Source organism: Acanthochromis polyacanthus, chromosome 14, assembly GCF_021347895.1.
Source record: "Acanthochromis polyacanthus isolate Apoly-LR-REF ecotype Palm Island chromosome 14, KAUST_Apoly_ChrSc, whole genome shotgun sequence".
In the NCBI taxonomy this organism is placed as follows: domain Eukaryota; kingdom Metazoa; phylum Chordata; class Actinopteri; family Pomacentridae; genus Acanthochromis; species Acanthochromis polyacanthus.
Genome location: NC_067126.1, coordinates 3,413,820 through 3,430,205, shown reverse-complemented (window position 1 = coordinate 3,430,205; position 16,386 = coordinate 3,413,820). Strand labels below are relative to the sequence as shown.

At 42.5% G+C, this 16,386-nt stretch overlaps 1 protein-coding gene across 9 annotated transcripts in view; it reads left to right on the top strand.

Moving 5' to 3' along the window:
* The window catches only part of LOC127537035 (NACHT, LRR and PYD domains-containing protein 12-like), a 35,622-nt gene extending 19,236 nt beyond the window's left edge, over positions 1-16,386 (top strand). For 2 of the 9 annotated variants that reach the window (XM_051958675.1, XM_051958676.1), the window contains 4 exons: positions 10,879-11,052; positions 12,610-12,783; positions 14,528-14,701; positions 15,171-16,386. In XM_051958675.1, coding sequence (XP_051814635.1) covers positions 10,879-11,052; positions 12,610-12,783; positions 14,528-14,701; positions 15,171-15,180 — 532 coding nt within the window. In that variant the 3' untranslated portion in view covers positions 15,181-16,386. Of the gene's footprint in view, positions 1-2,652; positions 2,776-5,263; positions 5,373-5,455; positions 5,585-5,696; positions 5,811-6,075; positions 6,149-6,308; positions 6,535-6,686; positions 8,590-9,318; positions 9,493-10,878; positions 11,053-12,609; positions 12,784-14,527; positions 14,702-15,170 lie in introns of those variants that run through there. The other 7 variants (XM_051958682.1, XM_051958681.1, XM_051958680.1 and 4 more) reach the window with 7 other exon arrangements.

Below are 16,386 nucleotides of genomic sequence, written 5' to 3'. Positions count from 1 at the left end.
AGCCTTGTAGTCCAAAAAACAAAAATTAAAATAACAGAAAATTAGAAAAGTCAGCACTGATCATTCTGGCAAGTGAATTGGAATTTCTCTTATTGAGTGACAGATAGTACAGCTTGAAGTCACTTTAAAACCAATTAGAGGGCTTCACATTTCTCCCCTTACAACAATGATGATATTTACCCAGAAGCAAAACAATATTTACCATAACAGAGACAGATGAATTCATATTGTCCATATAAAACATAACATGAAGGATATCAAGGATTGGAATGTCCTTAATTTTAGTCAGCCAGCTTCTTATGTCAGACCAGAATTTCTGAGACACAGGGCATAAAAAAAACAAACAAAAAAAACATACATATGTTCCAGTGTTTCTTCTTCATGACAAAAGACACAGGGATCCACTTCAAATCTAAACCTGTTCTTGAGAAAAGCACTTGTTGGATAAATATTGTGGGTTATCTTAAAATGAGTTTCTTTAACTTTTGGGGAGATGGGCCATTTAAGATATTTGGTGAGAGCCTTGATCCTCAGAGAAACACTTAGTGCCCCCGGAGCCTGAATGCGTGCCCCTCTATGATAGTCATGAAATGCTCTAGATTTAAAAGCAGCATTGATTAATTTGTTGCTACATTTCCTGTCAAATAAACTACAGTCATCAATAAGTAATTTTGGCAAAGTAGCCTTCACATTTGTATAATTCATGATACTCTGAATCAAAGGCAGGGGAATTGCCTTACAGATATTATAATCGTGGTAGCAGCAATTTAAATCATAGTTGGTTATAAAAGTTGTGTAACAAGTACAGACTTGCATACTCAGAATAAAGAAACATCCGCACTTCCTCCGAGATCCTGTCCGTCCCTTTTCTGGTCCGTGCGGTGCTCCAGCAGACTGTGAAAGGTTCCCTCCTTTTCAAAAGTAGATTCTTGACAGTTTTTTTTATTTATTTGTCAATTCTCTTCCATTTAATTCATGAACACAGTCCATTATCATTCATTTGTTACAGTGGGTGGATGGCAGAACCCAAGCGCAGACTCAGACAGGCAACCAGGTGTTAAGGGGGAAAAAATAAAAATAAAAGGGGTTTATTTGCCAAAAATCAAAACCACTACAACCAAAGCTGGGCTACAGAGGCAGCGTGAAAACCAAACTACTCTAGTACTAAAACACAAAGCTCCTGAGAGTTACTCACACAACCAGGGAAGCAAACAGTTGGGGGAGCAAACAGGCTGAGGATATCCAAACTGCAAAAACCACCAAGTCCAAGACTGGGGAGTCCAACAGAGGGAAAGCAGTAGAGTCCACAGCTGATGCAGTCCAGAGGGGGTTTGTGGGAGACAGAGACCGGGTCAACATGCGGGTTTGTCTTACAATGTTCCAGCACTGACTGAGGGAAGCAGAGGGCTTATATAATTGAGGAGGGGAGCAGGTGAGTGGAACTGGCTGATTAACAGCAGCTGAAGCTCATGCTGCAATCAGCTGGCAGTGCCAGGGGCGAGTGACCAGGAGAGAGAGAGACAGAGGAGGAAAAAAGACAGGAGCAGGAGTGGGACCATGACATCATTGGTGTTTCAATCCCCTCTCGACCCCATCATTTTCTTCAAACTCCAGTTTGACTTCATAATTACAGTGTTTTCTGATATCCATACCATCATAACATATAGAAATACATTTAATGCGTCTCAGTATGTATAGTATGCCAAAAATATCAAATATACTGTAATACAGTACAGTTTGTCAGAGTGAAATAAACTTAAATAAAACAACCTTTTTGCTTTTTTGGAAAAAAATGAATTATTTAATCAACAACTCTGTAAAGATTTTATTTTATTTTTGCACATGCTTTGGATGTCGTGGGTTCCTCTGTACACATGTTGTAAGTCTTAAGCTCGCTACATGAAATGCCTTGAGATGACACGTGTTGTGGAAATGAACTAAATGTAAATTTCCAAAACATATCACTGATTCCCTGTAAAATTGAAACTAAATGGATTAAACTAATGTATTTTTGTCTGTTTGTTTTTTATACTGTTCTGTTTTGTCTGTTTTGTTTTTTTAGTTTTTTTTTCCCACCATTCCAGGTTGATATCTGTGCAAATAGAATAGAACAGAATATTCTTTATTGTCATTATACAATGTATAACGAGATTGGAGAGCTTCTTCTGCTCAGTGCAAGGCAATCTCAAAGATAGAGCACACAGTCTATTTCCAAATGTACAGTATAAATAACGAGTGAATATAAATAACAGTGAATGAAACAGCGGTGTATTATTGCACAGTTACACTATATTGTTGGCTGGGTGTGAGATATGAGACATGTGAGAGCTCAGTGTGGTGATGGCTCTCAGAAAGAAGCTGTTTTAAGTCTGTTTGTCCTCGCTTTAATGCATCTGGAATGCCTCCCAGAGGGCAACAGATCAAATGCTGAGAACTGGGATGTGAACTGTCCTTGATGATGTTCTGAGCTCTGCTGAGGCACCAGGTGAAGTAGACGTCCACAAAGGAGGGGAAAGGACAGCCAACAGTCCTCTGAAGCCTCGCTCTGTCTGCCTCCATGCAGGTGGAAACACAGTAGGTCAGCAGGTATTTTTTCTCACCGTGATGTTGCTTCCCGCGTCGCGGCTTTAATTTTGAAGAGGCGGAACTGCTGTGCCGTTAGCTCGGTTAGCTTCATGCTAACTGACACAGCAGCTTTGACTTCCTGTTAGGAGAAATGTCGCCCTGAAGCCCTGACAGCAGCAGGAGGCTCCTCTGGATGCTGACAGCAGTTCAGTGAGTATTTCTGTTTATTTAAACGTCATGGAATCCAGTATTTCTGACTATAAAGTCGTAAATATCCCAGCTGCATACTTTCACTTTGCTAACAAACCCATAAAACCTTCAGGGAACGTTTCTTGGCGTCATTTTCTGTGGAATTTCTCAGGAAAGTCTTAGTTTGTTGTAAACACAGAGAAGTTCCAGTCTGCAGATGTTGATCCTGATAAGACTGTAGCTGTCAGAGAACTTTTCACCATTTAGACTTACAATATAGTATAGTATAGTATAATACGGGTAACCTTATATTATAGTATAGTACGGGTAGAATATAGGTAGCATTGTAGTATAATACAGTGCATTACAGTACAGTTTAATGTAGTACATTAAAATAGAAAAATACAATGCGTTATAGTGACATATAGCATAGTTTTGTGTTGTACATTATAGTGTAGTATATATGATAGTAGTATCTATGAGAAAAACTTTTTGTCTTTAGTGGGTGCGGCTTGTATTCAGGTGCACTCAATAGTCCGGAAATTATGATATATATATATATATATACACATATACATATACATACATACACACCACACACACACACACACACACACACACACACACACACATATATATATATATATATATATATATATATATATATATATGAGAGAGAGAGAGAATATAGGTAAAAGTATTGGATACTATAATACATTATAGTTTTGTGTACTACATTACTATATACGACTATATCAGGTAATATTGTAAAGAATACTTCAAATACATATGTGTATGTATATCTTGAACGAGGATGAAGGAAATTAAACTAAGGTGGACATAAAACTAGACATGAAGCTAAGGTAAACAATAAATAAAGCTGTGTAGAATATTGAAGGATGAAGAACAGCAGCAGCAGCTTCAGGGTGGTCAGTGCAGCAGTGAAGAGAAGCAGCAGCAGAGTAGCAGCATCCACGAGCTCCAACAGTTCACCACATGGAAAGAACATGAACAGGGTCAGTGTTGCAGCATCAAGACTTGCTGTTAAAGTGACTGTTTGAAGGTGTGGATGTGCAAATGTTCATAGTGGGGAGGAGCAGCTGAGCAGCCTGACTGCATCCAGGTAGAAGCTGTTTGTCCGTCTGGATGTTTTTGCCCTGATGCAGCCTCATCTCCTTCCAGAGGGGTGAACAGTTGGTGTCAGGGTGGGTGGAGTCATGGAGGATGCAGGTGGCTCTTTCCCTTCATCTGGTGGTGTAGATGTCCCCGATGGGTGGTGAGCTTCACCCCATGGTCCTCTGTGCAGACTTTAGCGCCCTCTGAAGCCTCCTTCTCTGCTACAGTGCAGCCCCCATAGCACACAGTCAGATGGGAAGTCAGGGTCCTCTCCACCACACAGCTGGACAAGGACCTGAGGACATCAGCCTCCAGTCCTGCCTTCTTCTACTTCCTCAGGAAACAGAGGTGCTGGTGGTCCTTCTTTATGACAGCGGTGGTGCTGGTGTGCCAGGTGAGGGTGTTGGACACACCATGGAGGTGGAGAGGCGGTGGAGCAGTTCCAGACCTGCATAAATCTACAGCCATCTCCTCGGTCTTCTAGAGTTGAGGACGAGGTTGTTGTCTCCTCACCACCGTGCCAGGTCCTCCACCTCCAGCCTGTACACCGACTGGTCTCCATGGGTGACGAGTCCAACCACCACTGTGTCGTCTGAGAACTTCACCACTAGATTGTTCTTCTATGCAGTGAAGGAAACATGACTTCCTGGAAACCAAAGATCAGAGGAGAGATAAAAGGACAGAAAGATGAAGAGACGGTGTGGATGTAAACAGTCCGTCTTCAAATAGGTTGATGTTTGTAGATGTTTTGTGAGGAAGGAAATGCATCCATCATGTTGACTAGACCTCAGTCATTCACAGCATCAGCACAGAAGCAGCTCATGTCCTCAGTTTTGCTGCAGAAATGATGGAAATGAGGAGTTTTCAGCTGATGAGCTGATCAAAGATTAGACTGATGCTTTCAGCTCTGCTCTCACTGTTTCCTCCACAGATGAAGGTAGAACATCTGTGGGAGCTGATGTGAATCCAGCAGCATCTTCTGAGGTCCAATGATTAATTTTAGGTGATTGGAGCTGCAGCTACCAAGGCCTCTGACAGGACATCATAGAATTAGACAAAGAACCACATGTCAGGTGTTGAGCTTTTCAAAGTCAGTCAGATGGAAGCAGAAAGTGATCTCCTCTCTACAGAAAGCCAAAGAAGAAGCAGCACAAAGTGAGTTTCTCAGGTGTTCAGACAGTCCAACAGTCCAAAGAGCTTTGTGGATGTTATTTCTTAGATATGAAACTGCAGCTCAAAGTTCATCAGCGTTTGTGCTCTGCATGGAAAGAGTCAGATTGAGTGTTGAGGTGAAGCAGCTGTCCAAAGCTGGACAGGTTTCCTCCAATCAGAGCTGAGTGTGTTTGTCATGTGACTGAGAGGAAGGAGGAGAACTAATGTGTGATTCTCCCAGCAGGTTGTTGTTTGTCTGCTATGCATCAGTGTGAGGACAGAGAGGAGGGAGTCCCTCCCTCTAAAAGATCTCTGTGTGGAGAAGATGAGAACCAGAGCAAAGCTCAGAGGTGAGATGAGCATCTCTAAGTATCACAGCTCAGCATCACATCACTGCTGTCATTATTCACACTCACAGCTCTTTGTGTTGAAGCCCAGAGCAGCAGAACACACACTCTGCTGGACCTGGACCTGGACCTGGACCTGGATCCAGCTGTGTGTCCATGAAGAGTGACAGGTCAAAGGATATTCTTCCTGAATTCAGACGATCGGCAAATGAAAGGTGAGACCGTAAAACTGACAGAAAGACATTTCAGACTCAAAGTTTTTGTTGTCTTTATTAACAGGTTGAAGATGTTTTTCTTCAGTTTTTATCTGTTCTGGTTTTGTTTCAGGATCCAGGAGCAGAGACCAGACTGTCCTGAACCCAGCTGTCTGTCCTTCAAGAGCGACCAGTCGAAGGATGATGCCATTTACTTTAAAGACGTCCGTCCATCTGCTGATCAGATGTAAGCTGGAACTGACAGAAAGAGTCACTTATTGTAGAACAGAACCAGTTTGTACGACGTGTTGTCCGACCTGCTCTGAAATCCAAAGTGTTGGTGTCTTACGTGAACGTCCACGTCACAGCGAGGGGAGACATGATGAGGTTTAAATGTGGAGATAACTGGTTCCATTTTCAGAGTCTCCTGAAGACGTTGATGGTGTCGTAGCTGGTGTTTGTCTCTGTGTGGACAGACGTACTGAGATCTAACTGTTGATGTTGATCCACAGAGTGGAGCAGCAGAACTCAGAGGTTCCCAGAGCTCAGTCTGTCCAGCAGCATCACCTGGACTCCATATTCATGGTGAGTTGACGGACAACAAGTTGTTCTCCATCTGTTGTGTTCAGGCGTCTCCATGCTGCTCTTTGTAGACCAGTGGACTGTCAGTGTGTCCAACATGGATCTGATGTTTGGCTCCATGATTTGACTCTGATGGACTCATTGACACATTTCTCTGTTCCAGCTGCTCGAGGACAACATGGTGACTTTTGTGAAGAAGGAGCTGAAGAAGATGCAGAAGGTTGTGAGTCCAGATTACCCAGAATGCTCAGAGAGTCAGAAGGAGGATGAGGAGAAGTTGGAGGGTGATGATGAAGATGAGAGGAGCAGCAGAGAGATGTTTGAGCAGATGACAGTGTTGTTCCTGAGGAGGATGAAGCAGGAGAAGCTGGCTGACTGTCTGCAGAGCAGTAAGAGGATTTGTGTAAAGACTGAAGCTGCTGATCAACAGAACATTTACTAAAGTCTCAGAATATCTTCACACAATCAGTCTTTAGGAGGATGAACTGCTGCAATGTTTACTGTCATTTATTCATTGATCTCATGTTGTTTCTTCAATCAGAACTTGCTGCTGCAGTTTGTGGACGTAAACTTAAATGTGGTCTGAAGAAGAAGTTCCAGAGAGTGTTTGAGGGCATCGCTAAAGCAGGACAGAAGACCCTCCTGAATGAGATCTACACAGAGCTGTACATCACAGAGGGAGGGACTGCAGAGGTCAATGATGAACATGAGGTCAGACAGATTGAAGCAGCATCCAGGAAAGCAGACAGAGCAGAAAGAAGCATCAGAGCAGAAGACATCTTTAGAGGCTCACCTGGAAGAGATGGACCAATCAGAACAGTGATGACACAGGGAGTGGCTGGCATCGGGAAAACGGTGTTAACACAGAAGTTGACTCTGGACTGGGCTGAAGACAAAAGCAACCAGGACATCCACTTCATGTTTCCATTGACTTTCAGAGAGCTGAATGTGCTGAAAGAGAGAAAGTTCAGTTTGGTGGAACTTGTTCATCACTTCTTCAGTGAAACCAAAGCAGCAGGAATGTGCAGGTTTGAAGACTTCCAGGTTGTGTTGATCTTTGACGGTCTGGATGAGTGTCGCCTTCCTCTGGACTTCCACAACAATGAGGTCCTGACTGATATTAAAGAGTCCACCTCAGTGGATGTGCTGCTGACAAACCTGATCAGGGGGAATCTGCTTCCCTCTGCTCGCCTCTGGATAACCACACGACCTGCAGCAGCCAATCAGATCCCTCCTGACTGTGTGGACTTGGTGACGGAGATCAGAGGGTTCACCGACCCACAGAAGGAGGAGTACTTCAGGAAGAGATCCAGAGATGAGGAGCAGGCCAGCAGCATCATCTCCCACATGAAGACATCACGAAGCCTCCACATCATGTGCCACATCCCAGTGTTCTGCTGGATCACTGCTACAGTTCTGGAGGAGCTGCTGAGAAGCAGAGAGGGAGGAGATCTGCCCACAACCCTGACTGAGATGTTCATCCACCACCTGGTGGTTCAGACCAAAGTCAAGAAGGTCAAATATGATGGAGGAGCTGAGACAGATCCACACTGGAGTCCAGACAGCAGGAGGATGATTGAGTCTCTGGGAAAACTGGCTTTTGAGCAGCTGCAGAAAGGAAACCTGATCTTCTATGAGTCCCACCTGACAGAGTGTGGCATCGATATGGAAGCAGCCTCAGTGTACTCAGGAGTGTTCACACAGATCTTTAAAGAGGAGAGAGGGCTGTATCAGGACAAGGTGTTCTGCTTCGTCCATCTGAGCGTTCAGGAGTTTCTGGCTGCAGTCTACATGTTCCACTGTTACACCAACAGGAAGGAGAAGGTTGTGGAGGACTTCCTGGGAAAAGACTGGAAAGATGAGAACAGAGACACTCTGGATGTGTTCCTGAAGAGAGTGATGGAGAAATCCCTGAGAAGTAAAAATGGTCACCTGGACCTGTTTGTTCGTTTCCTTCATGGCCTCTGTCTGGAGTCCAACCAGAGACTCTTAGGAGGTCTGCTGGGTCAGACAGAGAACCGTCCAGAAATGATCCAGAGACTCTTAGGAGGTCTGCTGGGTCAGACAGAGAACCGTCCAGAAATGATCCAGAGACTCTTAGGAGGTCTGCTGGGTCGGACAGAGAAACGTCCAGAAATGATCCAGAGAGTCATCAACAACCTAAAGGAGATGAAGAGTGATGAAATGTCTCCAGACAGAAGCATCAACATCTTCCACTGTCTGATGGAGATGAAGGATCTCTCAGTACATCAGGAGATCCAAGAGTTCCTGCAGTCAGAGAACAGATCAGAGAAGAAACTCTCTGAGATCCACTGCTCAGCTCTGGCCTACATGCTGCAGATGTCAGAGGAGGTTCTGGATGAGTTGGACCTGGACAACTACAGAACATCAGATGAGGGAAAGCGGAGACTGATTCCAGCTGTGAGGAACTGCAGAACGTTCCGGTGAGTCCAGATGTGATGAACGTGATCAGTCAGAGTAGATCAGTAGTTCAGTTCTTCAGATGTTCTCACTAGAACATCTCATTATTCTCAGTGTTCCACTTGTTTATTTCAAACATCACATGTCAGCTGTGTTTAGTCTCAGATGTTCTTCAGCTGCTTCAAACGCTGTGAAAATGTGGATTTTTCATGTTCTGGTGTTTGAAGCTGATAAATGAATGAAGACAGTTTTTCTGTTTCATTCTAATAATTGTTCCATCAGACAGTTTTTTCTTGTGAGGTTCTTCCTTTGGCTGATGGAGGAAACATGCAGATCTGCTGAAACACATGAATAACTGTAGAGGTTCTTGTCCAGGTTTTATCACAGCATCAGATCTTATTACATGAGGAGCTTCTGGAAGCAGTCTTCTACAATCAGACATACAGCTTTGAAATGATTTTTTTCCTCTTCTTTGGAGTTGAATATAAGATCTGAATCATTTCTGATGTCTGGGAGAATTGATTTAATGGAATTATTAATGTTACTATTTTGAGTTTCAGTTTATTCATGTCGAGTAATGTGTGATGGTTTTCTTGAACTGTTTTGTATTTGTTTTGTATTTGTTCTTGTTTATTCTTTCTTCTTCTTACATGTCCAACAGGACCAGTCCAGATGTTCTGCTATCAAATGCATGAAGGAAATATAAAATGTCCTCTTTCATAACATGTTTTGTCATTTATGTCTCATTACAGACTTCATGACTGTGGACTCTCAGAGAGTGACTGTGAAGTCGTGGCCTCAGCTCTGAAGTCCAACCCCTCCCATCTGATAAAACTGGACCTGAGTGGAAACAACCTGCAGGATTCAGGAGTGAAACATCTTTGTGATGGACTGCAGAGTCCAAACTGTAAACTGGAGACTCTCAGGTCAGTTCACTGTTGATGGTTTATCAATATATTCAAGTCAAATCCTTAACTGAAGTTTGGAGTTTGTTGTTGATCAATTTGGAATATTTTCCTGACAACAGTGTGAAGATGTTTGAGATTGTTGAAGTGTGAATAAATGTCCTGATGAGCTGACTGCAGAGTTCCAGATGGAGGACAGAATCCACAGTCCTGCTGTGTGTCTGAATGTAAAGCTGATGTGAAAGTGATGCGAGGCTTCAGCAGTGTGACTTCCACACATCCAGTCAGTATGTTTGTGTTTCCACAGTGTTTGTGCTGAGCTGCAGTGGAGCCTCAGGAAGTCAAAGAGGAGTTTAGTTGTCAACCGTGTGGAAGTTGATTAGTGTGAGTCAGAAGCTGAAGCTTGATGTTAGTGTGAGCTGAGCTGATGAAGTGATTCCTTCCAGTGGAGTTGTGTTAGGAAGAGAGCAGTGGACAGTCAGTGTGGACAGCAGGAATCAGAATCCCTCTGTAATGTACAGATGACATGTGACTGTTGTTGGAAGACACACTGGAAGATGTGAAGGAGACAAAGGTAGCAAGCTGATTTCCACAGAAGAAGAAGAAGGTGATGGAATAAATGAAAGAATGAAGAGATTTGATGTTGATCCTTTGATGAGAGAGTGGACTGAGGTCAGCAGATGTTACTGATGTGTGGACATGAATAGGTGGATGAATGTTGTGCTGACATGTGGATGATGTGTGTAGAAGGCTGACATGATGATGATCCACAATAAGAGAAGGACAAAGTACCAAAGAAATCCAGATATAGACTTAGACCCGGCTCCTGCTATGATAGTTGGGATTTGTGAGTGTTCAATTTTTACCCTGATACTGATCCAAACTCTGTGAGTGTTTGTAATAAAGCTGGGAGGGAGTTGGCCGGGCGAGTCGTGTACACCAGAACATCACCTGCAAACATCGCTGTCTTGTGTGCTTCTGCCAGTAAGACTCCCTGTATCTCATCATTTTACCAAATGACTTGGCTTAAAGGCTCTATCAAGAGTGCAGACGGGAGGGAGCTGATAGGACACCCCTGCCGACAGCTGCATTCCATTTCAAAAGACCCTGATAGAGAACCATTTATTTTTATTCTTGCTACTGGTTTGTTATACAGAGCTTTTATTGTCTGTATGAAGGTTGCTTGGAATTGAAATGTGTGAAGTGTTTTATATAAGAATGACCAGTATACAGAGTCAAAAGCTTTTTCTGCAAATAGACTCACAATGGCTGCTTCAATTTGTTCCTGGCCTATCTTTTGAATCACATGTAAGGTGAGCCTGATATTATCTTGAGTTTGGCGCTGTTTTATGAAGCCTGTTTGGTCTAGATGTATAATTTCGGGTACATCTTTTATTCTTGATTGAGATTGGAGCACTGCAGTTTGTCAGAGATCAGCTGTGATTCTCTGGTCTCAGCTCTGAAGTCCAACCCCTCACATCTGGAACATCTGGACCTGAGCTACAACAACCTGCAGGATTCAGGAGTGAAACATCTGAGTGGTTTTGTGGAGAGTCCAGACTGCATCCTGAAGACTCTGATGTAAGACATCATGTTTTGTTTGTGTGCTGAGATGGATGTGATGTAAAGTTGTGGTGACTCTAAACTGCAGCCATCAGGCTGATGTTCTACTGATCCACACTGAGGATCTTCATGGGAACGTCTGTTTTCTTCTTCTCTGCTTCAGTCCTTGGACTCTTTGAGAGAAATGTTGAGCTGCACATTTCAAAGCTCCATCTAAGAATAAAAATCCTCCAGTGAATAACTGACAGTGAAACTCTGACACACGTGATCTTCAGCTCAGATCTGACCTCATGTTTCTCTTCTCTTCAAACTGACAGCAGCAGCTAACAGCTGTTTTATCACTGATCAAGCTGTCACTTATTTCACTAGTTTAGTTCATCAGATGTTGAAATGAGTGAAAAATGTTGATCCCACTTTGTCAGAGTTGAAGGTGACGTCTTCAAATGTCTGGTTTTGTTCCAACAACAGTCCAAAAGCACAAATATTCAGTTTAATGTGACAGAAAACAGAGAGTGTTGACAGTGGACAGACTGGAAGCAGTTTGATGTTTCTGCTGGATAAATGAGTGAAACCATGATTGAAATGTTTTTGATCTTTTGTGAAGTGAGCCACAGTTAAAGAAGCGTGTGGAGAATGCTTCCTTTGAATCCTGAACCATGTTGGTAGAATGAGTTGAGTGTGTGTGCGGCTGCTAGCAGACAGAACTTAGCTGCTTAGTGAGGGATGAACTAGCAGCTCATCAGTCAAACTGAGCGTTTCTCCGTCTGGATGTGATGAACTTTAGCTGAATGTTTCCACACGTTGATTGTGTTTGTGCTCTTCCATGCAGATGACTTGTTCCTGTTGTTCAGCCAACATTTGGAGCATCAGCTGTAGTGAAGTTTAGTCAGACTACTGAACATTTCCTTCTGTCCTCCATCATCAGCTGTGTTTGCTGCACGGAGCTGCAGGTGGATGACAGACAGCTGCTCCACCCCTCACACACTTCACTTCTCTGCTTTGACTCATTTCAAAGTCAACATGTTTGAGAAAAGAGTTTGAAGACGTCACCTGGTCCTCTGAAAACTGTGATGGACACTTTCCTCCATCAATGACAGATGGATGAAGAATGAAATGATGTGAATGTAGAGTCCTGATTGAAACGTCTCCATGGTTCCAGAACATGAAGATATTTCAGAGTCTGGAGCCTCATTTTGTCCACGTTTCCTTCTTGTGTGTTTGTGTGACTGTGAGCAGAAAGTGAAATAAATGTGCGAGTGTTTTTCCTTGTGTTTGTTGCTCAGCATGAGTTTGTGTGAATGGAGCCACTGGTGGAGCTGCAGAGTTTCAGAGCTGAAGTCACTCCGTCTTTATTGAAGCAGCAGCATGTTGTCATTAATATTAATGAGAGCTCTTCTTCACTGCTTCTGTTGGACTGTTTGAAGCTGCATCCTGTTGGCTTCAGCTGCTTGGAGTTTCCATTTTCTGAACTTGGACCTTCTGAAGCTTCTTCAGCTCTGAACTCATGATGAAACTCTGAATGATTTCAAGCAGGAACTTTGTCTCCTCAACTCACATCTTTTATTCTTTATTCAGATTGTTTCAATGCAGTTTGTCAGAGATCAGTTGTGATTCTCTGATCTCAGCTCTGAAGTCCAACCCCTCACATCTGGAACATCTGGACCTGAGCTGGAATGACCTTCTGGATTCAGGAGTGAAACATCTGAGTGGTTTTGTGGAGAGTCCAGACTGCATCCTGAAGACTCTGAGGTCAGTTCACTGACTGTCTGTTACTGTTGTAGATCTGATGTGTTTAATGACAACTGAAGCTCATTTCTGTTCAACAGAACTTCCATCCATGAAGCTGTAAATCTGCTCTGGTTCATATTTTCTGTTTTTGTCCTAAATTCAGTTTGTTGTGACAAAAGTGGAGTGTTTGTAGCAGAAAGTGTATAAAATGTTGAGTGTTAGTTGTTAAAGTAAATGAATGTTTGTAATTTGAGCTGAAGAGTCACATCTGGATCCAGAAGATCCTCTGAACTCAGATCAGTTTGAAGAGACAAAGTTTAGTGAGTGAAGTCTAAATATTTCTTTGGTTTGTGTTGAGTTTTATTTGACTGATCCTGGGGGGTATTCCATAAAGTTGGCTTAGGTCTAAGCCTGGCTTATTTCGGTCAGCTTCGCTAACTTTAGTGAGAGTTTTGTTCCACCAACAAGGCTTAGGGCTAGCCTGGCTGGGTAACCATGGTAACTCAGCCAGAGCAACAAGCCTGGTCTGGGGCAGGCTAACAGTAAAGCTTACTTTAGCTCCATGTCAGAGAAGGTTCTGACGAGCTTCAGAAAGACGCCTGTGAACCGCATGTTACACATTAAATTCATCTTGATCTGTAATCAATGATGTTCTTGTTCGGTGACATACATTGAGACCTTTTTTAAATAACGCCGGAATAACCGTGAATCAAACTCTATCATATTACACATTTTGTCACAGTGTGGATCAGTGGTTAGAGCGTAGTTAAGTAGATTAAATGTGGTTTTACTTTTCATTGCGCCGTGGGTTGGAATCCATCAGCGGTAAATACTTGGAAATATCTGATTTTCTGTCTTCTTTCACCCCCAAAGTGCAGTCAACACGTAACAGGAACAGGCACAGATTGTGTTAAAATAAGCAGGACACAACAGCCATAGTTTTCCATAAAGAATACCTTCCTTTTACCAGCGGTCCAATCTGATCATGATGAGAATCCAAAGGTGATGCCAAATGATGAGAGAACTATTTTGTGTACAGCTCATTTGTGTCTTCTCCCTTATTTAAATGTAGGTCACAGTAGCACTATCATCTCTAATAAAAATGACATCTCCTCTGTAGGCCTACATGTTTTTTTCTGCTTTTTCATTCAAAGTTTGAGTGTTTGATGAAACATCTCCACATGAAGTTGCCCCTTTTTTCCAGAGTATTCCTACTTTGGTTTTAGGTGTTACCTGCTGCTTTATTCATCGATGGTGGATATATATTTGTCAAATCAAGAACATGAATTAGGCCTACCAGAGTAAAAAGTGGAAACCACCATCACATTACACAAAACCAGGCTATGTTGTGGCCTCTTTCTCTCATATATATAATTATAGCATCTCTGAAAAACAGCTGAGCCTCGTTCGTGGAACTACTTGCAGCTGAGATTAAAGTTGCCGCTTGTTCAAGCCACGCTTACCGGCGTAAGCCCAGCCTGTTTTAGCCAGCTTGGTGGAATACCCCCTGATCCTGTTGATGATGCAGCATGTTACTGATGTGTGGACATGAATAGGTGGATGAATGTTGTGCTGACATGTGGATGATGTGTGTAGAAGGCTGACATGATGATGATCCACAATAAGAGAAGGACAAAGTCACTGTGCTGCTTTTAGAGAAAAGCTGATTGATGAGGACAAAGTAATGTTGATCTGCACATTCAGAACCTGAACACATCTGATGGATCATCAATGATTTTATTCACATCTTTTATTCTTTATTTAGTTTGTGGAACTGCAGTTTGTCAGAGATCAGCTGTGATTCTCTGGTCTCAGCTCTGAAGTCCAACCCCTCCCATCTGGAACATCTGGACCTGAGCTTCAACAACCTGCAGGATTCATCAGTGAAACATCTGTTAGATCTTGTGGAGAGTCCAGACTGCATCCTGAAGACTCTGAGGTCAGTAGAAGGTTCCATCAGTCTCTGCTGCTTCCAGCAGTTTTCTACTAAACACAGTCAGTATCAAAGCAAAGATCCAGTGTCTCCTGTAAACCTGCAGCTTCTCAGTGAAGCTGTGAGAGCAGAATGGAGACAGAAACACAGAGACAGCAGTCAGCCAATCAGAGGAGCCACAAGCTTGTTGTCATGGTGTGTTTGATGGATGTGAAGCCGACTGTTGTTGTTGTGTTGATGTGTTGAGGAAATAAAGCTGATTCCAGCTGACAGCCTTCCAGATGTGCAGAGACAGTGGTCCTCCTTCATCAAAGTGTTCATCAGATGACAGTGTGTGCAGGTGTGTGAGCTTGGAGCTCAGTGTGTTCACTCCAACACGTTAACATGAAGCTGCTGCTCTGAACACGTCTGAAGTCCTGATGAGCTGCTCATCAAACTCATTCATCTCCTCTCATCTTTCTTCTTCTCTCTGCAGCTGGCAGTGATGCTGATCAGGACGGTGTTTGTGCTGAGAGGATGAAGTGTGTCCTGATGATCCAGAGGTTGAAGCAGCAGCAGCAGCTGGTGTGTAGAGACTCTGACTGGACCATGTTACTGGGAGGTGGACTGGGAACCAGTATGAAGTCTGTTGTTCCTGTATAGTTTAGTGTTGCAGCTCCACACTGTGAATGATGGAGAACTGCAGTTAATGTTGACTTGATCCGTTGGAGGTTGATGACAGGTTGCAGAGTGTGCAGGAAGTTTCAGGATGTTTTCCACTCTGACTGATATCTGCCCACTTGGAGCCTCAATTCCAGGTTTTCAGCCCTTGGTCTGTTTGTGGGAATGTTCCAGCGTTATCTTTTAGTTTTGTCCTCACATTAGCATGACGTCATGGTTGGTAATGATTCAATCTGACCTTTATTAACACAGAACTCTGAAACACATCCTGACTCGCTTGTAAATAACACTCAGGGCCTTCAGGTGTTTAAAGGGGAACTTCTTTTTTTTTTTTAAACCCTAACCCTTCCTACTGTGAAACTACCAATAAACTATTGGAGTCTTGCACCTTAAAATTTTTAGATATTGTTGACTTAAAAACATTACAAATACTATGTTGAGTAAAGAATAAAAGCATTTCCACCTGTATTCAACAATTTTTTTAAGAGAAAAAATATATAATTTCAGAGGGCTGGGTGTCTTTGAAAGTGGTAATGTGAGAACTAATGTTAATACAGATGTGTTTGTATTCGGGGGTTATTTTATGGAATGGACTTAATGATGAGTTGAACTGTGTAGATCTCTGATGAGTTTAAAAAAACATTGAAAAACAAAATAATTATGGATTACAATGTAACATGACTGATATGTAAAATGATTAAGAATAATTTAGTGTAAAGTCTTGTTTTATTTTTTCTCTTTGTCTTTTATTTCTCGTATTACTGATATTCTGGGTGATTTTATGGATTGTACAGGATAGGCAAAATAGGCCTCGGCTTCAGCCTGTTCCTTTTTCGGTTAAAGAGCTTGTAAAATTCTTTTCTTTTTTTCTTTTTTGTGAGAAGAGGATGGGAAAGAGAAAAGAAGAAAGAGATAAAAAGGAAAGGAAAAGAAAAAATGTTTACTGTAAAAATGTATAATAATTATTTTCTAGCTGAATGCACAAAATGAAATTGTTGTACTGTAACTGAAATAAACCATTCATCAGATCA